This window comes from Lepidochelys kempii, chromosome 3, assembly GCF_965140285.1.
Source record: "Lepidochelys kempii isolate rLepKem1 chromosome 3, rLepKem1.hap1, whole genome shotgun sequence".
Classification (NCBI taxonomy): Eukaryota; Metazoa; Chordata; order Testudines; family Cheloniidae; genus Lepidochelys; species Lepidochelys kempii.
The window spans coordinates 12,560,758-12,586,559 of record NC_136382.1 but is presented as its reverse complement, the minus strand read 5'-3'; the positions used below and the strand labels follow the sequence as shown (position 1 = coordinate 12,586,559).

At 47.2% G+C, this 25,802-nt stretch overlaps 1 protein-coding gene across 4 annotated transcripts in view; it reads right to left on the bottom strand.

Annotated features, from left to right (window-relative positions):
- TRAM2 (translocation associated membrane protein 2) overlaps positions 1-25,802 on the bottom strand; it is a 48,024-nt gene that overhangs the window by 9,504 nt on the left and 12,718 nt on the right. For 2 of the 4 annotated variants that reach the window (XM_073335695.2, XM_073335693.2), the window contains 6 exons: positions 21,074-21,174; positions 13,313-13,376; positions 7,524-7,633; positions 7,129-7,245; positions 1,998-2,056; positions 355-439 (listed from right to left, as the gene is read on the bottom strand). In XM_073335695.2, the coding sequence (XP_073191796.1) occupies positions 355-439; positions 1,998-2,056; positions 7,129-7,245; positions 7,524-7,633; positions 13,313-13,376; positions 21,074-21,118 (480 nt within the window). In that variant the 5' untranslated portion in view covers positions 21,119-21,174. The remainder of the gene's footprint in view (positions 1-354; positions 440-1,997; positions 2,057-7,128; positions 7,246-7,523; positions 7,634-13,312; positions 13,377-21,073; positions 21,175-25,802) is intronic. The other 2 variants (XM_073335692.2, XM_073335694.2) reach the window with 1 other exon arrangement.

The following is a 25,802-nucleotide window of genomic DNA, read 5'->3' as shown; positions in this document are numbered from 1 at the left end:
GCACGGAGGTAAGTCTAGGGCTTTCCCTGCTCCGCCAAGATTTGTGGAGCGCTCCTGGTGGTACATGCAACATCATCCTGTGGCCATGAATATTCCACCTAATTGGCCAAGTGTAAAGGCAACATGGTGGCCAGGGCACCTATGCAAGCTGAGAGAAAGCAGCTTCCAAGCTCGCTCTCAGTGTAAGGGGAACATGCAGCAGCTGTGCCTTCCCCAGCCTTGCACTTCTCCCCAAGTTCCATGTATGCAGTCTGGCATTTTGCTTCTTAAAGCTACTGCAAATCCACTGGCCAGTGGTTCCACCAGATGAGGCAGCCTTTGCAAAGCCTGCAGCGCGGCCTGTCCAGCACTCACCTTGCGCACCTTCTGGAAGTATAGCTCAGGCAGGGCATGCAGCCAGTAGGCCAGCTGGCAAAGGTAGAAAAACTTCACCTGGAACCTGAAATGCAAGGACAGGACAGGTGAAAGATTGGCAGGCAAACCCAGCTCCAGACTGGAAGTTCCATGTGTGTAAATATTCCCCATACTATGGACTGGGATGGGGCATCACCCCTTTGAGAGTTGCGGGGAGAATTCCTCTGAGCAGAAAGCACATGCCCTGATCTGACCCCTGGAAATCAAACCAGCTACCCCAGTCCCAGCCAAGGGGGGGAAGACTGCCTGATCTACTACACCCATTAACTCAGCAGGAGGTCTGTCCCCTGTGGACTTTTCCTGGAAAGAGGAAGCCTCGGGAAAGCCAGAGAGCCTGCAGGGAGCAGCCATTCCCAAACAGTCTGGGGGATGAAGGTCAGGTTTGGGCTAGTTTTTTAATCTCTTATTTGAGGACTGGGAAAGAGGTACTGGCCTAGGGCCTTAGACAAAGTCGTCAAGGGGTTACTGCTTTTCAAGAGCTAATAGATACGGCACCCAAGGAATGGGAGGGAAAAGAGAGAAGGAGAATTTGACAGCAACCAAAATGCAACATTGTGTGTTTGCTGGGAGGCCTGGCAGACTCAGACTCATTCCGGATTTGGCATGCGGGTGCTAGAATTCCATTTGCGCTGCACGGGGCACCACAGAGCACTCCTCTCCCTACTGTTTTGCACCTACACTAGGATCCAGTTACCCACTAGCATTCAGGGGAGTGCGCACATGGGAAGGAGGGGCCAAATATAAGTTTAATCATTCATGGGATCCAGGATTCCTGGGCCAGAATGATCTAGAGTCACAGATTTCAAGGCCAGGAGGAGAACTGTGGTCACCGCCTAGGCTGACCTCCTGCGTAACACAGGCCAGCAAATTCCACCCAGGGATTCCTGCTTCCAGCGCCTAACCCCACTGAGCTCCTCCTGGGGATTTAGCATGGGAGTGGGAGCCAGGAACCTCCTAACTTCTAACCCCAGCTCTGCCGCTGATTAGTTGGGCAAGTCCCAACTTCTCTGCCCCCATTAGCATCCTAATAAGGGGACAGATCACTCCTGAATTTCTGAACCCATGGTTCCCAAACATTGGCTATACACTGACTGGAGCTCCCTCTTTCTGTCTGGGTACTTATATATCCCCCAGCCTCACAAACCTTCCCAAGTTCACCATTACAGCATCCCTGCAAGGAGGGGAGAATTATCATCCCTCATTTTACAGATGGGAAACTGAGGCACAGAGAGGTTAAGTGACTTGCCCAAAGTCACTGGGAGCTCGGAACCGAATTCAGGACTCGAGTCCCAGGCTACAAGGGGAGACATGCTCTGAAGTGCCCGATCACACAATGCCTCCCGCCACCCCGCCACCTCCTGAATTTGTATTAAGATTTCAAATGTCCCTTAAGACCTTTGTAGAAATCAGGGTTTACTGGCAAACCCAGCATGGGAAGGGGCTGTGGGATCCTTTGTACAGTGCTTTGAAAATACACAGCAAGGTAAATGCTGCCTAGTCACATGGCACTGACTCCCATGCCACGTCCTGACATTAACCTAAAAAGAGGAAGGAAGCGGTCAGCTGAAGAACAGAGCGCTTACGGGAGAAAAACATGAGGGTAGTTTTCCCACCAGCTCCTCGGATTTGACAAGTATCCTTCCTGAAAGAGAAGAGGAGAGGCAAGTTCTAAGCAAAGGAAATCATCAGCACGTGTCGGTTCTGGGGTTACCCACATCAGTACCAATTCCAACTGCGCAAACTAAATGCCATGTCAGTAATGAGAAACTGAGAAAAGGGGCCTGGAGGCTGGATCCTTTCAGAGCAGCTGCAATTATTACAAGCTGAAGCACGTTAGGTAAGGCCAGCATTAAGGTTGCCAAAACACTGACATTCTAATAGGCCTCTTACGGCTGATGATAATTTTGTCCAACTTTCACGTAACAGGGCTGCACCTCTCCAGGTCTCCTCTGTATCTGAAGGGGAACTGAAATAAAAATTGGGCAAAACTTCTTCAGCCATTTTTGAATGCAGGGAATGTTTTTTGTTATAAAGCTGCTGCAGCCTTCCCCCAGCTAATCTGTCAGTGGGAAAGGGCAGAAACCTAATAGTTCAAGGATGGAGACGGTCCCATTTGCCTTTTAGGGGTCCAGTGAAAATGCATTTTGATTCCACCAAGCTATAAAAGGCTTACAACAGTGTGTACCAGCCAGCCAGCACGCTGAACGAGCCCTGGGTCCAGCAGAGGTAACAGGATGCGATCCTGTAATTAAAACCCATAAGCCCAAAGGGGTGAAGTTCAAGTTATGTCTCAGTGTTCCCTTATGCTCCCCTGCCGGCCTGTATCAACCTGCAGTCACTTGTCTTAGACTGTAAGCTCTTTGGGGCAGGGACCCTCTTTTCATTCTATGTTTGCACGGTGCCTAGCACAATGGGGTCCTGACTCCTGGTCCTGGACTGGGGCTCCGAGGTGCTAGGATGATACAAATAAATAATAATGGTTGTGCAGGAAACCTGAACTTGGACATTCCCAGATTTATTTTTAGTGCTTTGCTCTGCAAACGTAAGTGCTCTTTTAATGCAGTGTCTTTGCATGGACATATTTACTTCGGTTTACTGGACTTTTGTCTTCAACACTGCAGGCTGCTTTGGAATTGTGAGATACAAGCGGATCAATATTCAACACATGCAAGCCCACATGCAGGGCTTGTCTGCACGGAGCAGCTAGCGCGCGCTAAGCCACGGTGTGATTTTACAGCACAATAGCTACCTTGTGCTAGATCCTCATGTGGACACACTGACTGGGCACTCTGGAAGTGTATTAAGCTGATGTGCACCAAGGCTCTGTTAGTGCAGAGTAAGAGTGTCCACACAGGGAGTTAGTGCGGAGTGGCTGGGGTGCACACTAACTATTCTGGGCTTTCTCACCATGTAGAGAAGCCCACGCTCCCAAACCAAAGGGAAGTCTCCTCCCATCAACTCCCCCTTCCCTTAAGGAAAGCGCGGGAGAACAGAGGCACCCTGAAGGCCAACAGATCTTGGCTTTGTCAGACGTAATTTCACATGGTGTCAAATTGAAGTTGGGGGGAAGTTGGGATCTGGAGGCAAAACCCGCAGCCAGGGCCAGCTTGGACGATTCACCCTCATTTACAGCGTCTTCTCTGAAAAACCACCATGGATACCGAGCTGCAGCCAGGCTGGGGGACAGAGCACACAGAGTTAGAAAGCTCAGAAGCCTCTTTCAGTCAGCTGGCACGCCCTCGGGGCTCCCTGGCACAGCAGCAACTTGGGATGTTTACAGAGGAGGCTGTGGCCCCCAGTTAGAGGCAGGAGGGCGGAAGCTCCCTGCAATTGGGGGAGGGGGACAGAGGAATAGAAGGAGGAGTAAGGGGAGGTACTGAGACTTGGCCAGGGGTGGGAGTGGGCAGCCAGCTCCAGGCTTGGAAGGACAGTCCAGGGGCTTCCATTTCAGCTCTGCTGGTCCTGCTCCCTGGCCCGGTCCCAGGCCCTGACGCAGCCACTCTAGCCCCTCTGGGTTCAGCTCTCGCCGCTGCAACCTCCCCGCCCCCTGCACCTGGGCATGTGCAAGCTGATGCAGGGACAGCGCCCCCACAATATTTCCATTGCAGGGGCTCTAGCCCCCCTGCCTACCAGTTCTGCAACCCCTGGCTAGTGGAAATATCTGAAGCAGGATGGTGGTGGTGGGGGAGGAGACTGTAGCCGTGAAGTACTCAAACAAGAGTGATGCTGCTAATTTGCTCTCAAGGGGCACGAGCAGCCCACACGAAGGGCATAAGAGATGTTGAAGGATGGACAAGTCTTTTTAACCCTCCGGACACCAGGCTTTCCTGGTGGGAGGGAGGGGGAGCAGAAATAGGTATCTAGATGGGCAGCCTCCAAAGGGTTAACGCTGCACTAACGAGAGACAGGGTGCCCACCGCCAGCAATGAGAGAACAGGCACCACAGGGCGGGTGCAAAGCCAATTGAAGCCAACGGTAGCTTTGCCACCTGTTTCAATGGGCCACGCCCCATATCGTTCACAGGAGCATCCACCAGCCACGGGCGTCTCGGGAATGAACGTACTTTAAAGTAATACAGGCTGCAAAAGAGGGATGCTTCGTGACTGGCTTGCGAGGCAGTGCAGGTTGGGAGGGGTTGGCAGGGCCAGGTGAAGCTTCCAAAGGAACATTTACTCGGTGGTTTTAATTAACTGGAAACTAAAGAGTCACAGGGAGCCCTGGGCCTGGCCAGGAGCCCATTACACCAGGCTGGGCCAGAAACAAAATGAGAGTGAACCCGTTTTTTTTTGTTTTTTTTTATTTAAAGTGTCCCCGTCCCTCCCCAGAGATAGTGAGCCACAAGAACATTAACCCTTAACACCCTGGCTAATTCTTAACACAGTGGAGACCAGCCAGTTCCTTGGTCACAGCTAAGGAGAACTGAGTACTGGCAGGAGGCCAGTCTTACAAGCAGTCTTGATCCTTTTTTTTTTTTTTTAAATAAATCTCTCTCCCTCCCCCCGACTCCCTGCCTGCAGGCTCCTGATACCCACCTCCCTCAGGCTGGGGCCCACCACTGTGGAGGTGAGGTACATCTGGAGGGATAAAACTAGGGTGGAGCCAGCTGTGCTGGAGGAGGAGTTGGGGCCTGAGGCAGCATGCAGCTGCCAGCCTGCTGGGAAGGACATGGGTGCTAGGGCAGATGCTGTAGATGGAGTTTAGGGTTATTTACTGGAGTCACATGTAATTTGCGACAGTGATAGTCAGTTACTATCCAGCACTGGCTGGATACCACATACTGGGGCATTCCTGACACTGGGGGATATGAGAGGCTTAATACAGCTGGTTAAGTGGTAACTCTTTAGTAACTGCTAGCACCCTTTCTGTTCTTTGGATGAAGCCTTTTGTATGGGACATGTATTAATCCACGTATTTAAGAGCAATCCAAAAACACCTCCCCTCCACACACAAATGGCTGAGTTAGCCTTGCCAGGAGGATCCTTAACTTTTGCATTGCCTGACTTTTGTCTACTGCATTTATGTTCTGTGACATTAAAGCTGAAATTACGTAGGTTTCGGTTGGGATTTTGGGGGGAATGGGGGACACTGGCTCATGCTTTAAACCCACATTTTACAGAATGTTTGCACAATGCCTCTGCCCTATCTAGCCCCCCTGCCCCCAAATCCAATGGAAAGTCAGTTTACATTTTCATGCATATTAAAGTCTCCTGGCATCTCTAGGCTTTTATGCTACGCTGCTCCCCCAGCTTGGAATCAGAATGTGAGCGGAAGAGCAATTGGCAGTAAGACACTTGGAGTTCAGAGACCTTAACTGTGTTTAGCAGAGTTTATCCCCTTCTCTCTGCTCATTCCAAGGGCTTTGGTAACCTGGGTTAAGAGATCTGCTCTTGCTAAAATGCACACAGCCAGCCCCACCCGCAGCTCCTCCTTGCAGCAGCTTTGTGGACTATATAGTACTGTGTGTTGACTCCAGTCGATCAGATGGCACCATTGGTTGAACATTTCCAGCTTTCTCGTCTTGAATAAAGGGGCCTCACATAGCAGAAAGCCAGAACAACAGGCTTCCCAGAGAGAGGGAGAGAGCAGGCTGCCAAGGGATTGTAAAGCAAAGCCTAGGATACAATGCAATTCCATGGTCAGGAGTTTTGCCTAAGAATCCTCCCCTTGTCAGAGAAATGTGCTCCAGAATCTTTCCCCACAACATAGGACAGATGAAACCCTGGTGCCATTATAGTCAGCGGCAAAACTTCCCCCAGATTTAGTGGGACCAGAATTTTACCCTCTGTTTGTATCCTTCACGCTTGCAAAGAAAACCCTGAAAACACGAACCAAGTGTAAACTAACATGGTGACGTCTGCCTGAGTCTGCCAGCAGCCTGAAACAACAGCTTAGAGGGGTTAATTGTTGTGTGTGTGTGTGTGTCTGTCTGTGTGTGTGGAGAGTCTGAATCCTGAAATGACCGTTTAAATTGCTGCACTGATGTCTCACTGCTGACAGTTTTTGCAGAAACACCCAGCTAATGTGCTCATTCCATGGGCTGGTTCCAAACTGTCTTCTCCCCCTCCCCAAGGTGCCAAGATCCTCCCGTGCTCCCTATGACAACTTCTACAATGCGGCTTCATTGTGCGCTTTGTGAGCTAGTCATAAAAAGTGCTCTATAAAAGACAGGTATTTATTATCATTATTACGCCTTGTCAATACAGAGTCGGTGTCACATTGACAACTTGAAGTCTGGAGATAGCTTCAAATCAATTAAATGTAATATTAAAACGAACAGCACAGTGGCTGCCATGCTGACTGCATGGTTCACTCTCAAACTGAGCTCATTCAAACCCCTGTTTTTAGCTCAGTGAAAGGGACACCGAATTTTCTGTCTGCCATGCAATCCCCTAACTCTGACAGAGACTCAGTCCAGCTCGCCAAGCAGTACACGGAGCCCCACTGTACATGCTGCTCTGGAGTCCAGTCGTCTGCTCGCTCGAGACTCCCTCACCCCTCACAGTAAGTAACTTTGGAGGGATTCCTACCGATGAGAGCATGGGCAAGAACTGCCTCAAACCAACACGCACAGAAAACACCCAGCAGAGGCAATGCTAAAGGACCCATGTAAGCAGGAATCTGCTGCAGACTCCCTCAGTCTAGGCCCAATCTCTGTAAAGGGAAACCTGAAATGGACCATGCAGAGTCTCGGCTGGGCCCTCTGCCATAGCTTACCGTGACCACTACATACAAGCACCAGATCATGGAGGTGAGATGGAAAGCCACCAGCTGCCCCGATTCGTTGAACTTGCTGTGTTTGACCTTGGAGAGATGGAGCCGCCTGTTGATTTTCTAGAGGAAAAATAATAAGAGGGCATAAGCCACAATGCCGGCAATTCACCTTCCTCACTCCCAAACACCAGTCACTCCCACCTGCCCCTGAAGTGAGAGCTCACCTGCCACCATGTCAGGCTAGAGAGACCCCCCGGCCCGATCAAACCAACCAGCACAGAAAGGCCAGCCAGCATGCAGAGGCCAGCTGTGGCCACTAAGAGTCAACATAGAGGCCTGCGGGCTCTTTAACAAGAGGCCCTCCAGGAATTTTACCTCAGAACAGAAGCAGAACTTACATCCAGGACGTAGTCCTGCAACACCATATGCAGGATGATTGCTATGAAGACATAGAAGAGGATGGTGATCAAGTCCTTTAGCCCGTAACGGTAGTGAACTAGCTCGCCGTCTGGGGAGAGAGAGAGACGAATATCATCACTGCAGCTGTTGGGGCTAGGCCAAAAGGGCATTGTTTTCCGACGCCGAAGCGGGGGGCCGGGGTTGGGTTTTAAAGGCACCCAGAGATGAAGTGTTTTTTTTTAAATAAGGTGGATGCCAAGCCTGGGCACACGCCCAGGGAGTGGTGAGGACCCACACATGTGAAACAGAGCTCGTTTCTAGTTCAGGATCATCTTTGTAAAAAAGAACTTTAGGCAGGGTTAACACACATCCGTATTTTCCCGGACAGGTCAGGCTTTTTGGTTCTTAAATCGCCGTCCGGACGTATGGCAACCCTATTGGTACAAAAAATACATACTGGGGCACATCCCTTAAATCAGAACTTTTTATAGTGAGCTGGTTGTTAAGATTTTGGCAGCCCATCACTGGATGGAACCCCATGGCTCTGGGTGTCCCTAAGCCTCTGACTGCCAGATACTGGGACTGGATGACAGGACTGGATCAGTTGATAATTGTCCTGTTTTTTTCTTTCCTTTTGAAGCACCTGGCACTGGCCACTGTCGGAAGACAGGATACTGGGCTAGATGGACCATTGGTCTGACCCATTATGGGCATTCTTAGGTTTTTATGTTCTAAAATAGTTTGTACTGTCAGCTTTAATCTGTGTATCTTTAATGAACATTTAGGGGAAATTTTCCAAAGGGATTTAGGTGCCTAAAGATGCAGATATGCACCTATGGGTATTTTGAAAGCAGTTGATGTGATTAGACTCAAGTGCCTAAATCCCTTCTGAAAATAAGATTTAGGCTCCTAAACCAGATAGGCATTGTGATGCTGAGAACTGCAACGCTTAAGTACTTTTAAACAGTGGGGCCTAATCTTTTAAACAGGCAGGACTCATTTTAAATAAGCCATATTTGGTGTTTGAGGCCTAATAAAAGTGGACAAGGTCACTTTGACACTGACAGGCCAGCTCAGATCAAAGCCATGGACTAGTTCACTTGTGGGTGAATATCAAAGAACTGTTAATATTATTGTCTTCACTTACCTATAACCTGTCGTCTACTATCACTTTACACTATGTATACCTGGTAATTAGGTAATCCTAGATTAAAGTGTGCACTAGTTAAAATGTGAATGTACTGGATGTGTAAACTTCATGAAAACTAATGAAGGATTGTTTCTGGCTATCACATTGTGTTTACGTTAGGTTTAACCATCACACAAGATTGAAGCCTTGGAAATGTAAAAGACTGCTAACATCAAAGCACGGGTTCCTTGTGTTTGACAATGGAAAGTCACAAGCTCAGTTTGTATTTAGTCCACAAAGAGAGAGCCCATGCTGTGATGAAAACACTTGCCAGATTGCTTTCCACAGAAAGCAGCTGTAAAGATGGATCTAGGGATTGAGCCTGTAGCTCTGGGTTGTTTGGACACTCACAGGGGAGCACTCCAGAAGCAAGACAGAGATCCCCAAAGTTATTTTGGGTAATCCTGAGAGAGGTATGGAAAACGCGCAGATCACTACATCTCCGCTATCATTTGGACTTACAAACTTTGACTCACCTGTTAATGTATTTTACCTGTTTTAACCTCTAAGTAACTCTCATTGCCTTTCTTAGCTAAAAAAAAGCTTTAGTTACTTTACTAGAAAAATTGGCTACCAGAGTGATCTTTGGTGTGAGATACAGACTGGGGTAAGTGACTGACCCTTTGAGGTTGGGAGTAACATAATGTGAAGTGATATTTGGTATAAGGGACCATTATCACACAAAGTCCAGTTTGTTTGAGTGGCAAAATTGGCTGGAGACCCTAAGGGAACTGCTTGAGATGCCATGGTAAGGCTAATATAGTGATCCAGAAGTTCACAATTGTTACTGGCTTGGTAAAAATCTAATTATAGAATATACCACCAGTTTGGGGTGTCTACCCTGTTTTCTGACAGTCTGACCTGTCTGGCACTCACAGATTGGCACTCACAGTTGTGAGCTACTCCAGACTCTACAATCTACAGCCAAGCTCTGCGATACAACTGCATTTGCTCCAACCCCTCAGACAGAGACAAACACCGACAAGAGCTCTATCAAGCATTCTTACAACTATAATACCCACCTGCGGAAGTGAAGAAACGGATTGATAGAGCCGGAAGAGTTCCCAGAAGTCACCTACTACAGGACAGGCCTAACAAAGAAAATAACAGAACGCCACTAGCCGTCACCTTCAGCCCCCAACTAAAACCCCTCCAACGCATTATTAAGGATCTACAACCTATCCTGAAGGATGACCCAACACTCTCACAAATCTTGGGAGACAGGCCAGTCCTTGCCTACAGACAGCCCCCCAACCTGAAGCAAATACCAGCAACCACATACCACACAACAGAACCACTAACCCAGGAACCTATCCTTGCAACAAAGCCCGTTGCCAACTGTGCCCACATATCTGTTCAGGGGACACCATCACAGGGCCTAATAACATCAGCCACACTATCAGAGGCTCGTTCACCTGCACATCCACCAATGTGATATATGCCATCATGTGCCAGCAATGCCCCTCTGCCATGTACATTGGTCAAATTGGACAGTCTCTACGTAAAAGAATAAATGGACACAAATCAGATGTCAAGAATTATAACGTTCATAAACCAATCGGAGAACACTTCAATCTCTCTGGTCACGCGATTACAGACATGAAAGTTGCTATATTACAACAAAAAAACTTCAAATCCAGACTCCAGCGAGCAACTGTTGAATTGGAATTCATTTGCAAATTGGATACAATTAACTTAGGCTTGAATAGAGACTGGGAGTGGCTAAGTTAATATGCAAGGTAACCTATTTCCCCTTGTTTTTTCCTACCCCCCCCCTCCTCAGACGTTCTTGTTAAACCCTGGATTTGTGCTGGAAATGGCCCACCTTGATTATCATACACATTGTAAGGAGAGTGATCACTTTAGATAAGCTATTACCAGCAGGAGAGTGGGGTGGGAGGAGGTATTTTTTCATGCTTTGTGTGTATATAAAAAGATCTTCTACACTTTCCACAGTATGCATCCGATGAAGTGAGCTGTAGCTCACGAAAGCTTATGCTCAAATAAATTGGTTAGTCTCTAAGGTGCCACAAGTACTTCTTTTCTTTTTGTGAATACAGACTAACATGGCTGTTACTCAAACTCCAGACAGCGTGAGTCACATTTTAAATATGGAGTATGTATAATCCCAGCTACTTATGGTATCTGATCTCATTTAAAGTTATTAAAATAAGTACCGAAGAACTAAAGGGGGCTGAGAGAAGAGTTATGAGAATGATCAAGAGCCTTGAAAAACTCTCCTAGGAAGGGATTGATCACTTATTCATCTGTAAGGTGATAAAAAAGATAAAATAATTACTGGTCTAAAGAAGGTAGATTGGGAGCATCTACTCTCCCTGCCTCATAACACAAGAATCAGGGGACATGCAATGAAACTGAAAGGTGACAATTTCAAAAACAACAACAGTTTTTAGTTCATGTAAAACTTAAGCTGTGGAACTCATTGCCACAGGAAACCGTTGAGGCCAAGAACTTCGCAAGACTCAAAGTGCTTGACATTTATCTTTATAACAAGAATATCCAGAGTTCTAATTAAAGACAACGAACATTTTGTAAAGGATATTAGCCCACAGAGACAGGGACAAAGCCTGTGTGTGAACTGGAATAATCCACATCTACCCATTGCATGGTTCTTACACCTTCCTCTGAGGAATCTGGTGCTGGCCACTGCCAGAGACAGGATACTGGGCTCCATGGAGCTTGGGTCTGAACCAGTCTGGCAATTCCTACGTTCCTATAATAAATGTTGCAGGGTTTGTGAGGTTTTTAGCAGTTTCATTACTTGACACTATAGTTGGACCATCCCATCTCCTTTCTTTAAAGTATTTCACAGACCTTTCTACCTGTAATTGTTCTTTTGCTAACTGCAGGAGAAGGTACCTCTGAGTAAATTAATTAGGGTATGTTGGATTTATGAGCAGCTAGTGTGACAGTGTATTCACCTCGAGATGGAGGTGAAGCTGAGCCAAGAAAAATTGAAGCTAGCAACAGAAGTTTCCTACAAGTGCACTCTACTGCACTACAGAACAATTGGGTCAGAAATGGAAGGGTCCCTGTTAGGCTAGCTACTCCATCTCCCTGTTGCCAGTGCTGGGCTGTTCCCTATTATACCCAATGGTTTGTCCTGTTTTAACATGTTCCAAATGTCAGGGCTTCCACCACTTCCCTTGCGAGATTATTTCATAGGTTCATAAAATTCACTCCACTGCAGTATTCACTGGGTGGAATTCTCTGGCCTGTGCTATACGGGTCAAACTAGATGATCAGAGTGGTCCCTTCTAGCCTAAACATTAATGTTATGACCAGAAACGTTCCCCTTTCATCTCATTAGCCCTAGTTGTACCCCACACTATTAGGCTATGTCTTCACTCCAAATGCTACAGCAACACAGCTGTAACACTTCAGTGTAGACACCAACTACAGTGACAGGGAGGGATTTGCCCATCGCTCTAGTTAATCCACCTCCTGGAGAGGTGGTAGCTAGACTGGTAGAAGAACTCTTCCTCTGATCTAGTGCTGTCTACACGGGTGTTAGATTAAATTAACTTAATCTCTTAGAAGGGTGAGTTTTTCAAATTCTCCCCGCCCCCAGAGTGATAGCTATGCAGACGTAACATTCCAGTGCAGACCAGCCCTTAATTCCAATGACTCCTTTCCTTCCTTGGCATTTACACACTTTAAATATCTGCAGATTGCCACGCACCACACACTCATCCCCTCAGGCATCACTTAACCAAGCTACATATAGCGAACGCTTAAACCTAGTCTCCCAGAGAACATAGCAGATGGGTCATTACTTAGGACAATGAAAGCGAGACTGGACAGAACACTGGAAGAGATACTGTAGGACAGCTCTGTGTAAGAGACAAGCAAGACAGCCTAACAGATCTTTTCCATCTCCAGCGGCTAGGATGAATACAAACTGCAAGCTCTTTGGCGAAAAGGACTGGCATTTACTGTATGTCTGAACAGAGCATGGTCGAGCGTGCTGCATTGATTTTACTGGGGCACCCACATCTGACTTCATTTACACAATCCTGGTTTTCAGTGATCTTGTTCCCTTTCTTTTTCTTTCCTCCCAACAACTAACTACATCAAGAATTTAAAGCTGGAGGAATTGCCAATAGCCCATGCAGTCCAACACAGTGTCTCAACCAAATGCTCCTTAGCAGACAAAAAACACACCCTGTGCATATTATTTTTTGTCTGAACGTTAAGACAATTTGGGAGGATTACGCTGTGAAGTGCTCCGATTGGTTTGGCCAAGTGGTTTTGTGGGAGAGGGATGGAAGAAGCATTACAATAACTATGTGTCATTAAGGAAATTTTCTTCCTGACCCCAGCTAGTGGGAAGTTTATGCCCTGACGCATGAGGATTAACAGCCCAGATAAACAGTAACTGAGCTATTCCCTGACTGCTAGCATAGTTTTTTTTAAAGTAGCTTTCTACTATGAGAAAATCCCCCGTGTCATGTACGCTGTGGAATGTGAGACCCATCCAGCTGGGGATGCTTAGCAATGAGGGTGAGTGGCACAGTCTGCTGAGATCCTGTGGAGGATTTGTATGCAGGGCTGCTGCTTTGGTGTGGATGCTCTTACCTGCTGTAGGCACGCTAATGTTATACTGAGGTAAGATGAACAGGAAGGCAGTCTTGGCTGTCGCCTGTTAAAGACAAAAAAACCCACACACCTGGTTAAAGTGAATCATAGTATTTTCAATGAACCAGGTACAGATTCCCACCACCACCCATATCCCAGCCAGAACAATCCACCCTGCAGGAACCGTCCCCCACTGAAATCCCAGCTCTGCATGGCTCATGGCAAAGGGTTCCCTGTTTAGAGCCAGCTACGTCTGTTTGTATCCCTCTGCCTCTTCCAAGCCAGCTGCCTTTGCTCCACAAAGCCGACTGTTCAGCAACCAATCACAAGGAACTCTGTGCAGGACACAAAGTCCAGTCTTGTCCGCAACGTCTTTCCCCCTGGGTCACATGTCCCATCCCCAATCGCACTGCAGTGCATGCTGGTTAAGTCCAGATCCTCTGCTCATTGTTCAGCCAACAGTCTAAACTGATTTATGAGACTAGGTGGGTCGAGACTACAATTTGCTGGTGTCTTGGGTAAGGCTGATACTTTCAGTCCAATCCAGTTTGCAGGTGAAGTCCGTTACCACTATTAGCTCCCCTGTTAATCATCGCAGCTCACCGCCTAGAGCAGATCCCTTAAAATCAGGGTTGAAGCAGACCAGCAGGGCAGCCTGGGGAGAGGAGATTATGCTGCCCCGCTGCACCACTTCTGGGGGTAAACAGGCAGCATCAGCTGTTTCTTTGGGGCCTTCACCTTGCTGCAAAAGACGAAGCTTAAAAGGGAAACAGCAAAGGGGTAGAGAGGACCACGTTCTAGTCATAATGTCATATCATGGAGGGAAGTTAGACTGGATTTAAACTTAACCACGGAGCAGCCATGCCAACAGCCTGACCAAGAAACAAAGCACTCCATAGGAAAGCGCAGGGAGGGGACAGACTTACAGACAGGTTGTGATGACTAGTGATCAGGACGGAATGACGCCCTGAGCCCGGATGTGCCCAGTCTGTCTGTTTGTGAAGTGCTCCCAAGTCCCTCAGGATGAGGCATGCTCCATCCATCCTTGCACGTTGTGATCACGCAAGATCAGTTCAATCTAAGGATGCTTTACATACAGCCTTGTAAGGCAGAGCCAGGATTTCTAGTCATAGTGTGACAAATCCCCCAAAGGGCTGAGCAATACATTAGGCTGAGGGACAGGCCCTCACTCACCCAGCCTCTTGCTCTTAAAAAGGAGAGGAACCACAGAGGGCTAAAGCATTATAGTGTTTGACTTTGAAAACTATTTGGTTTTAAGCGGCTCCTAGCGTCCCAGGCAGGGACATCAGCATAGTACATTAACTGGCTTTGGCTCACAAACGAATGCCCCGGCTCCCCAGAATAACCTCAGCCCTGTGATGGGTGCAAAGCACTGTAGGTTGTAAACACATTTAGCCAGCAGTTCTTTACAGTAATCCCTCCCACTGGTGACAGACACAGGGATTAGCCAGGTCAGAACCATGGAGGAGAGTGGCAGATGCTTGTTAAGACTCCTTGGGTGGGGAGGAAAAGCAGCTTTGGGAATCAAATTGAAGCTGTTGCAGATGGCACACATCTCTAGATACATCCTGTAAAATCCGTGGTTTGGGCTGAGGGCCTGGAAAGCATCTCAGGGTTAATTCTATCCTGCTCACAAAACCTCAAGGATACTAGGGCTACGATTTTTCAAAATTTCAAAATCACGAGTCTGTATTGTGCATGGTAAGCCCAAGTGTCCATCCAGCATCTGTGCATGGTCTCTTTACTCCTCGAAATCCAGTGTGTGTTCAGTCCTTGGCGAGCTGGCTACTCTAAGAGCCTTCTGGGGTTCAGGAGGCTGCTGAGGCTGGGGATGAGCAAAGGCTGCCCAGTGCGGGGAGAAAGGCCAGAACTTTGGAAGGCTGGGATTGGGAAGCCACATCCCTGGGTCTGAACTTCATGCTGCTACTGGGTCTCAATCTGATCCTTGGGCCCAGAACCAGAAGAGAGGAGGTTTGCACTGGGAGCTCAGGTGGGGAGGGGTTAGCATGGCAGTAGAGGTGAGTGTGAAGTCCGGGGGGGGGGGGGGGAAGGGCAGGAAGGAGAAGTAGGCAAGTATTAGTTTCCAGTTCCTCATTGCAGGAGCAGGAGATCTGATCGCTGACATGCTCTCTGGGACTCCAGCCCACGCTGCTGAGGCAGACGCAGAAGGACAGCTGCTGGGCTGGGGAAAGGTCGGGAACAAGGCAACCAAGCCATCTGGAACCAAAAGCCAAGGCTGCGTTTTCATTGGCGTTTGGTCACAAAATGGATCCATCTGCCCCCTGGCTAGCAGGGTCCAAGTGGACGACAGACCAAGCGGGAGGTGCAGCTGCGACGCGGAGCGAGACAGGACTCCCTGTGTCGTGCCCCAGGAAACAGAGCCAGAAACAATACCAGAAACCTGACGCTGAGCGAGTTGGAAGGGAGCAGGTCCTGAAGTGCACGCTCCCATAGCCAAGCGTGGGCCACCAACGCTCAACTGAGCCCCAAAGGTGGGCATGCCTGGGAGCAGGCAGCATTAAATCAAACGATTCCCAAGCTCTAGAATAACAGCACCTAAGACAGAGACAGAGCTGACACCCCAGGCTCTATCCTGACTCCAGGGCCAGCCAATTAACAGCAACACTGAGCACTTCAAGAGCTTTGTGCCTTCCATGCATTGCATGGATGACAGTAAAGCCTGCAATGGGGTGGAAGCAGGCTGCCTGGGCAGCGATCATGGCAATTCAACAGGCCTCATTCGAAGGTGGATTTGATTAGAAGTATACACTTGATTTACCAGCTTCCATCTGAGAGTTTCTAACTACTTCAGAGACTCAAGCTGCACATCACCTCTGTGGAGGTAGGGAAACTGAGGCACTGAGCGGTTAAGGCAGGAATTTCAGTCTTGGGTGACTGAGCTACTAATGAGAAGAATGACAGGTTTCAGAGTAGCAGCCGTGTTAGTCTGTATCAGCAAAAAGAAAAGGAGGACTTGTGGCACCTTAGAGCCCAACAAATTTATTTGAGCATAAGCTTTCATGAGCTACAGCTCACTTCATCGGATGCACTGCACATAAAAGGGTAAGAGTAACAAAGTGTTACTGCAAACCACACACATGATTATAATACCATAGATAGGCACAGAATCATGGAACTGGAAGGGACCTTGAGAGGTCATCTAGTCCAGTCCCTGCATGACCATAAATACCATACAGATAAATAAATACCATACCCCAAAGAGCTTACAACCTTTTAAAAATCGCCAGTGATGGAGAATCCACCATGACCCTTGGTAAGATGTTCCAATGGTTAATTCCTTTCACTGTCAAAAATTTACATCTTTTCAGTCTCAATTTATCTAGCTTCAACACCCAGCCACTGGACTGAGTTGTACCTTTCTTTGCTAGCTTGAAGAGCCCATTGTCAAATATTTGTTCTCCATGTAGGTATTTATAGACTGTGATCAAGTCACGCCTAATCCTTCTCTTTGTTAAACTAAATAGATTGAGCTCCTTGAGTCTGTCATTATAAGACATGTTTTCTAAACCTTTAATCATTCTCATGGCTCTTCTCTGAACCCTCTCCATTTTATCAACATCCTTATTCTGCGGTCTTCTTGACTTGTGGCTACCAGAACTGGACACAATATTCCAGCAGCTGTTCCACCAGTGCCAAATACAGAGTAAAATAACTTCTCCTCTCCTACTGAAGATTCACCTGTTTACGCATCTCCTGATCACATTAGCCCTTTGGGCTACTGTGTTGCACTGGGAGCTCATGTTCAGCCGATTATCCACCATGACTCTCAAGTCTCTCTCAGAGTCACTGCCTCCCAGGACAGAGTCCCCATCCCGTAAGCATGGCCTACATTCTTTGCTCGTAGGGGTATATTTTGCTGTATTACAATGGACATTATTTGCTTGCACCGAGGTTACCAAGTGATCTAGCCTCATCCTATACCACAGCCTCAATTTCTGCAGCATCTGCAAATTTTATTAGTGATGATTTTACATTTTCTTCCAAGAGGATATAAAGGGATATAAAACCTCACACTTTGAGCTATGACTAACAGAGGTCAGGAAGAAATTTTCCTTGGGAGGCAGGCTAGCTCATAATCACAGTTTATTTTACCTTTCTTTGAATCACCTAGTACTGGACACTGTCTGAGACAGAATACAGACCTAGACAGACTGGGTCTGATCCAATATAGGCATTCCTAAATTAAGAACAAACAAGAGAAAACGACAGCACAAAGTTGCTTAGAAGAAGGGAAATACAAGTGTGTGGGAGCATTTGTGTGGTCTCTGGGGAGGCTACTTTATATATAGAATCATAGAAATGTAGGGCTGGAAAGGACCTGAAGAGGCCATACTGGACTGTACCTGTCCCTTGCACTGAGGCAGGACAAAGTATACCTAGACCAGAGGTTCTCAAATTGTGGTCTGCGGATAATTCCCTCTAAGGCAGAGGTGGGCAAACTACAGTCCACGGGCCACATCCGGCCCGCAGGACCCTCCTGCCCAGCCCCTGAGCTCCTGGACTGGGAGGCTAGCCCCTGGCCCCTCCTCTGCTGTTCCCCCTGCCCGGCAGCCTGGCTGTTTGGGGAGGCCCAGCCTCCCCTAACTGGCCCTCTGTACAATTTCAGAAACCCGATGTGGCCCTCAAGCCAAAAAGTTTGCCTGCTCCTGCTCTAAGGTGCACACCTGGGCAGCCACATGTGAGAGAATGAAGGGCCACCCACCTAATTAGTGGAGTCCGCCCAGGCACCGCTCCACTAATTAAGTGCCTGAACTCTGGAGAAGACGCACATGTAAGGTGAGGTGGTGGCCTTGGGAGGAATGGGGGTAGGTGGGAGGGGCAGTGGGGTGAGAAGAGAGGGTGGGGGGAATTTGGGACACGCAGAGCTGCGGCGGCCAGAGAAAGAGGCGACTTTCCCCAGCTCCAGGGCTGCGGCTGCCAGGGAGAGACGGCCCTTCTTCCCAGCCTCTGCTCCATGGCTGCTGTGGCAGGAGAGAGACCCCCTCCTTCCCAGTCGCAGCTTGGGGGTTGCCACGGCAGGGGAGAGAGGGCACATCCATCACATTAGAAAGGTAAGACTACTGATATTAAAATAGCAGTTATGTGCTTTTAATTGTAGGACAAAAAAGCGTTAATTTTTTTTATAGTGCTTTTATCCAAAGCGCTTTACAATTGTTAGCTACAAACATTTGGAAAGATCGTGTCGAAACCCTCAGCAATTTTCAAGTGATCCACAAAAAGAAAAGTTTTAGAACCACTGACCTAGACCATCCCGGACAAGATTAACCTGTCCTTAAAAACCTCCAAAGATGGCGATTCCACAACCTCTCTTGGAAGCCTATTCCATACTTCAGTATCCTTAGAGTTAGAAAGTTTTCCCTAATATCTAACCTAAATCTCTCTTGTTGCAGATTAAGCCCATTACTTCTTGTCCAACCCTTGGGGGACATGGAGAACAACTGATCACTGTCCTCTTGAGAACAGCCCTTAACAGATTTGAAGATTGTTATCAGGTCCCACCCAGGACTTTTTTTTCTCAAGACTAAACATGCCCAGTTTGTTTAACCTTTCCTCATAGGTGAGGTTTTCTAAACCTTTTTATCATTTTTGTTGATCTCCTCTAGACTCTCTCTAATTTGTCTACATATTCCCTAAAGTGTGGTGCCCAGAACTTGACACAGTACCAAGTGGAAAGGGACAATTACGTCCCATGTCTTACATATGAAACCCCTGTTAATATCAGTCTTTTTCTCAACTGCATCACATTGTTGATTCATTCAATTTGTGATCCACTATACCGGTGCTTGGAAGGGTTGGATTTTTACCAGTAAGTTTCAGTAAATGTTGATTTTACTACATAAACAGATGGGAAAATACTTCTTTCAATGAGAACAGAAATTTACATAAAGGCAGAGTAAGAAAAATGCTGTTTGAGACTGTATTAGAGCTTGATTTAAGGATATCTACTTTCCGTATTTTGACACATGATGCTGACAGTTTGTGTTTTAGTGGTTATAAGGTTTTTACTTTTTGAATCTTAATGTCTATTGTCATTAAATGATTATCTGACACCCCCCAATAATTCCCTGCAACTGTGAAAATTTAAATCAATAATAGAAAAAATGCTTAAAAATAAGCATCAATATTATCCACCAAATTTATTTTAAAAATAAATAAAAATTGTTCTCTGCCAAGCCTAATTACAACCCCCAGGTCGTTTTCAGTAGTACTACCACCTAGCCAGTTATTTCCTGTTTTGTGGCTATGCATTTGATTTTTCCTTCGTAAGGGAAGTACATTGCACTTATCTTGACCGAATGTCATCTTGCTGATTTCAGACCAATTCTCCAATGTATCAAGACTGAATCAAGAATCCAATGTTTTGCATTCTAACCCTGTCCTCCAAAGTGTTTGCAACCCCTCCGAGTTTGGTGTCATCCATAAATTTTGTGAGCTTATTCTCCACTCTATTCGCCAAGCCATTAATACTGAATAGTAGCAGACCCACGACAGATCCTGGAAGGACCCCACTAGATATGTCCTCCCAGTTTGACAGGGAACCATTGATAACTACTCTTTGAGTAAAAAGAAAAGGAGTACTTGTGGCACCTTAGAGACTAACCAATTTATTTGAGCATGAGCTTTCGTGAGCTACAGCTCACTTCATCGGATGCATACCGTGGAAACTGCAGCAGACTTTATATATACACAGAGAATATGAAACAATACCTCCTCCCACCCCACTGTCCTGCTGGTAATAGCTTATCTAAAGTGATCATCAGGTGGGCCTTTGTGTGGGGGGGTGGAGGGTGAGAAAACCTGGATTTGTGCTGGAAATGGCCCACCTGATGATCACTTTAGATAAGCTATTACCAGCAGGACAGTGGGGTGGGAGGAGGTATTGTTTCATATTCTCTGTGTATATATAAAGTCTGCTGCAGTTTCCACGGTATGCATCCGATGAAGTGAGCTGTAGCTCACGAAAGCTCATGCTCAAATAAATTGGTTAGTCTCTAAGGTGCCACAAGTCCTCCTTTTCTTTTTGCGAATACAGACTAACACGGCTGTTACTCTGAAACCTACTCTTTGAATAGTTTTTCAACCAAACTTATACTCAATTTATGGTAATTTCATCTAGACTACATTTCCCTAGTTTGCTTATGAGAATGTCATGTGTCAAAGGGGTTACTGTAATCAAGATATATCATATCTACAGCTTCCCCTCTATCCACTAGGCCAGGAACCTTCTCAATGAAGGTAATTAAATATTTAGAGTAATTTTTACAATGTAAAATATATTGTTATTACAGACACACACACAAAGGTGATGAGAGAATTCAGATGATAAATATCAGCTAGCACTGATGCCATTTAATGTAAAGGCAGTATTGTCTAGTTGATGGAGCAAAGAACTGGGACTCAGGATACCAAGGAGCTCTGCCACTGGCTTGCTGGGTGACTTTGGCCTAGTAACATGCCCGTGCCTCAGTTTCCCCATCTGTAAAATGGGGATAATCATACTGACCTGCTTTGTAAGTCAAGTTGGGATCTATTAATGAAGAGCACCGTATAAGAGCTAGGTATTATTAGCTATTATTATGACTAGTAAAAGTAGGACATGAGGAATGAGGACTCCTGGTTTCTATTGTCAAAACTTTGCTACTGACAAAGTAAATTTGGGCAAGTCACTTAATCTGTGTATCAGTTTCCTCAGCTACCAAATTGGAGTATTTACCCTACCTTGCTGGGGAGGTGGAATTCACTGTTTGCAAGGACCCCCTTCATCGCAGAGTGCAGTGTTAGCAGCCAACACTTGACTTGGTAATAACAAGCTGAATCATCTGTATTGAAATCAGAGAATTAAAACCTGCAACATTGGGCACGTTAATGTTTCCAAGCAAGTGGCAACACAGGATTTCTCTTCACCCACCCCCATGAGCCGTCTAGATTCCATACCACGCAGGGAAGTGCAGATCTTTAGAAAAGACAGACTTAGTGCACTGTGAGCTTCAACACAAATAGACAGAAGCTGCATTTAGTAAAGGTTAGCAACTGCCATTTAGAAGACCACAATCTATGAAACACTGCAACTATCTGTCTCAGTGTCTTTCAGATAAGGCCTTAAAAAACAAAGACTCTGTGGGGATATTAAAGGTCTCAGAGCACTGAACACAAGAAAGGGATGTGCCCACGGTCTTGGCCAAACATTCCCTTCTGTCCCACACAACTAGTGAGCATGACAATTGTTTACCCAGCAACCACCCTCCACCCCAGAGGTAGCTGCATTTTAGTTGTATTCTAAAAAGCCCTACATGATAACTAGGCAATGACAGCTAGTAATCTTATGCCATACACAGAACTATAATCTGTATGTCTCAGATTTATAAAGAGGAGCCCTGTACCATTTCCGTTTTACAGATGGGGAACTGAGGTACTTGCCCATGGTCAGACAGTGAGTCAGTGGCAGAGTGGGGAACAGAATTCAGGTTTCCTGCATTCCAGCCCACCTGTGATCCAAATCCTTAGTGAATAGCTCAGAGACCTTGTGCTACATAATAGGGACACACAGCAAAGAACAAAAGTATTTCTTTCCATTCGCTGGACCAGGGCTTTGTAAAGTTTTCTGGTCCTAAAGCACTTGTACTGCCCACCAAAGGACTTCCAGGCATGCTGGTTGCAAGATTTCATACCTTAATACCACAACATCCTTAGCATTCTACTCCCAAAGCTCTGGTCAATTCCAATGTGATTTTAGTAGACAATCTCATGAATGGCTAAAGTTAATGATATCTGCTATTTCAAAGCGGGGTTCCAAGCTTTCAGATGGCACAAAACACTGTTTTCTACTAGCTTTGGCAAATCAAGATAGCAACTACTCAAATCTATGTCTGAACTGAAGCAGAAAGGAATCAAAAGCAAATTAGTCATTAGCATGATTCAGTTTTAAATATCTGAAGTCTCATGACCAGCCAGGTTTGGAAACAGATGTGGTTGGCCAGTGGGGAACTGATAATCCCAGCCTCCCTGGGCTATACAGCAACAGCTTTGCAGGCCTGAGGGCTCATGAGATTTGTGACAGAAGTGTTGTTGCTGGTCCTTCTGTCTAACACTACGGCAGGTCTAGTCATGGAACTTGGACCAAATTATTTTCATTCTCTGCATCTGGAAGCTGATTCTCTTCCCAATCCCACCTCCTGCCCCCATTCCTGTCTGCATGTGAGGTGGAACCAAAGCACAAGGGCAGCTTTTAAAGAGGCTGATATGAGGGGGACTGTGAAATTTTCCTTCACGCTAAATCAGAATTTCTATAAGTGTGAAATTATTCCCATACCGTGTCAGCTACAACCGATAACACCCGTGTCTTCCTTGTCCCTCTAAGGAGAAACCCAGGAGCACCACGTGATCAGAGATTCGTAGGCCTAGTGAGTTTCACCCACTGGTGACTGTATCCGCTATGCAAGTCCAGCAAAGCGGACTGCCTGGAGATTCCAAGTCGAGGCACACAGTGTTTCTACAGCAATTCACCGGGTTACTCAGGTTTTCTTTAGTGTGTTGCCTCGAGGACACTAGCAGGGTCAAAGTTCCTACCCTGAGTACTGCTTCTTGCTCCCAAGTGGGGAGGAAGCTTGCGTTGCTGCTGCTTTTACTGTACTTGCTCTACGCACAGAGGACCGAAGCCTCTGGGGCTTTCATTCTGATACCACCACTGGCACTAACTTCACACGAAGGCTTCAAACCATTCCAGATGTGGTTACGAATGAAAACTAAACTCTGCTCTCACTCACCCGGAAGCGCCCAGATTAATAACAATGAAGTCACTAGAATAAGACAATTGGAACCACTGTTTAACCTAGTTGGCAAGATTAGCTTTGCCCTCTCAGGGCAGATAAAATTTTAAGGCCAGAAGAACCCACTCGGATCATCTAGACAAGGGACTGGCAACCTTTGGCACATGGCCCGCCAGGGAAATCTGCTTGTGGGCCGGGCCCGTTTGTTTACCTGCAGCACCTGCAGGTTCGGCCAATCGCAGCTCCCACTGGGCACGGTTCGCCGTTCCAGGCCAGTGGGGGCTGCGGGAAGCGGCACAGGCCAAGGGATGTGCTGGCCGCCCTTCCTGCAGCCCCCATTGGCCTGGGACGATGAACCATGGCCAGTGGGAGCTGTGATTGGCCGAACCTGAAGACGCTGCAGGTAAACAAACTGTCCCTGCCTGCCAGCGGCTTTCCCTGGTGGGCCACGTGCCAAAGGTTGCCGATCCCTGATCTTGACTGACATCCTGCAGAACACAGGCCATCATAATTTCACCCACTGATTCCTGCCCAGAGCCCCAAATGGTGTGGCTGAACTAGGGCATTTCTCTCTAGAATCCAGTCTTGATCTAAAGACTGAGACCTAGTCTACACCACAAAGTTAGCTCGGTTTAACTATGTTGGTCAGTGGTGTGAATAATCCACACCCCTGAGCAGCAGCGTTAAGCCAACCTATGTCCTAGGTAGACAGCGCTAGGTCGGCAGAAAGATTCCTCCATTGACCTAGCTACCACCTCTCAGGGAGGTGGATTACCAGCGTCGATGGAAGAACCCCTCCTGTCAGCATAGCTAGCGTCTACACTGAAACACTAGAGAAGCTGCCTCACTGTAGCATCTTAAGCGTAGAGAAGCCCTGAGATTAGAGCCCCATCATTTTGGGGGTTGTGCAAACACACTCAGATCCCAAAGTGCTTGCAATTTAAACTGAAACAAGATGCACGTAACAAACAAGCAGAGGGACCATCAGGACTCCAGCAAGATGAATACATGGCTGTGTGGACAGGCTACATGCACCATTGGCAGGTAAGAGGGGCATTTAACAGGACACCTGTAATGTCCTTGCTGGCCACATGTAAATTAGAGTGTCAAATTCTGCTCAGTCATACCAGTGTTTCCCCATCACAGTGAGGTCATCCCAGTATTTTATAGAATCATAGAATATCAGGGTTGGAAGGGACCTCAGGAGGTCATCTAGTCCAACCCCCTGCTCAAAGCAGGAGACCCACTGTGTATGATCTGATGCGGCTGGATAACTTCATTTGGAGCAGGACTGGCAACAAGTATTTAAAACACCCAACGTACGGCCATATGCTGTTTAACATAATCCAGGGTATTGTGCAGACAGAGGGGCACGATCTATTGGCTCACACACAGGACAGTGAAACAAGAACTCAGGAGCTCTAGCCCTGGCTTTGTGCCTCTGGGCAAGTCACATAACTGCTCCGTGCCCCAGTTTCCCCCATCAGTAAAATGGCGATAAGACTTCCCAAACTCACAGGGGCATGGCAAGCACTGGTGTTTGCAAAGCATTAGGATGAACTGCATTTAGTGTCCAATAAAAGATCTATCTATAAAATAGAAACAGCAACTGTAAAACTATTTGGTCCAAAGACGGGCATGCAAAACCTGGAGACCCCGGTGACAACTTTTTCTAAGTTCTTGAAGTATTAAAGAAAGAACCAGAACCCTTTGTAAGTCACTTGGGAGGTACCGGTGGATCCAAAGAGGAAGACTGCACCAGAGCGGGAAAGTTCAGACTGCAGGTGGCAAGTTGCAACCACAGCTCACAGCTGGCCAAGAACTAGGCACATCCCAGGATTTGTGTTATACCCAGAGTCCCTCACCTCAGCCTGCTTGTCTCATTTACCGGTTATGTCTCATCTTGTAGACTGAGACTTTCAGAGACTAAGGGAGTGAGATACGTACATCTCACTGAATATCAACAGGGTTTGGAATGGGCTCATCAAACCACCCTAAGTCATTTAGGAGCCTCAGCCCCAGGGACTTGGGGAAGTTACAGCCCTCCCAGGAACTTGTGCTCTTAAGGGTACACTGACACTGCAGTCAGGGGGGCTGTCCCTTCTGGCCTGGGTAGACGTACACACACTAGCTTTGATCCAGATAAAATGAGCCAAAAATAGCAGTGGTGCTGCAGCTACATGGGTGATGGGACAAGCGAGCTGCACCCCCCTCCCCGACAGGGCGTGTACTCAGGCAGCTACCCCGTGTCACTGCCCATGGAGCCATTGGCCACACTACTATTTGGAGTGCACCAGCCTGACGAAAGCTAGCACAAGCATATCTACCTGAGCTGGAAAGGACACTCCTGGCTGCCGTGTGGACGTACCCCAAGTCGCTTACACTCCTTTGGAAACCTCCCCCGTTGGTGGTCAGCTCTTTAGGACAGCGTCTGTCATGTGCTGTATGTCCGTGCAGCACCGACCACCATAGCTGGTTGGCCTCCAGGATCTTAAACCGTTACCACCACCCTCAGCCTGGGACCATCTTGAGAAATAGGTTTCAGAGTAGCAGCCGTGTTAGTCTGTATCCGCAAAAAGAACAGGAGTACTTCTGGCATCTTAGAGGTGCCACAAGTACTCCCGTTCTTCTTGAGAAAGAGACGCCAAGCCACCTTCCCTTTAGTACAGGAACAGCAGCTC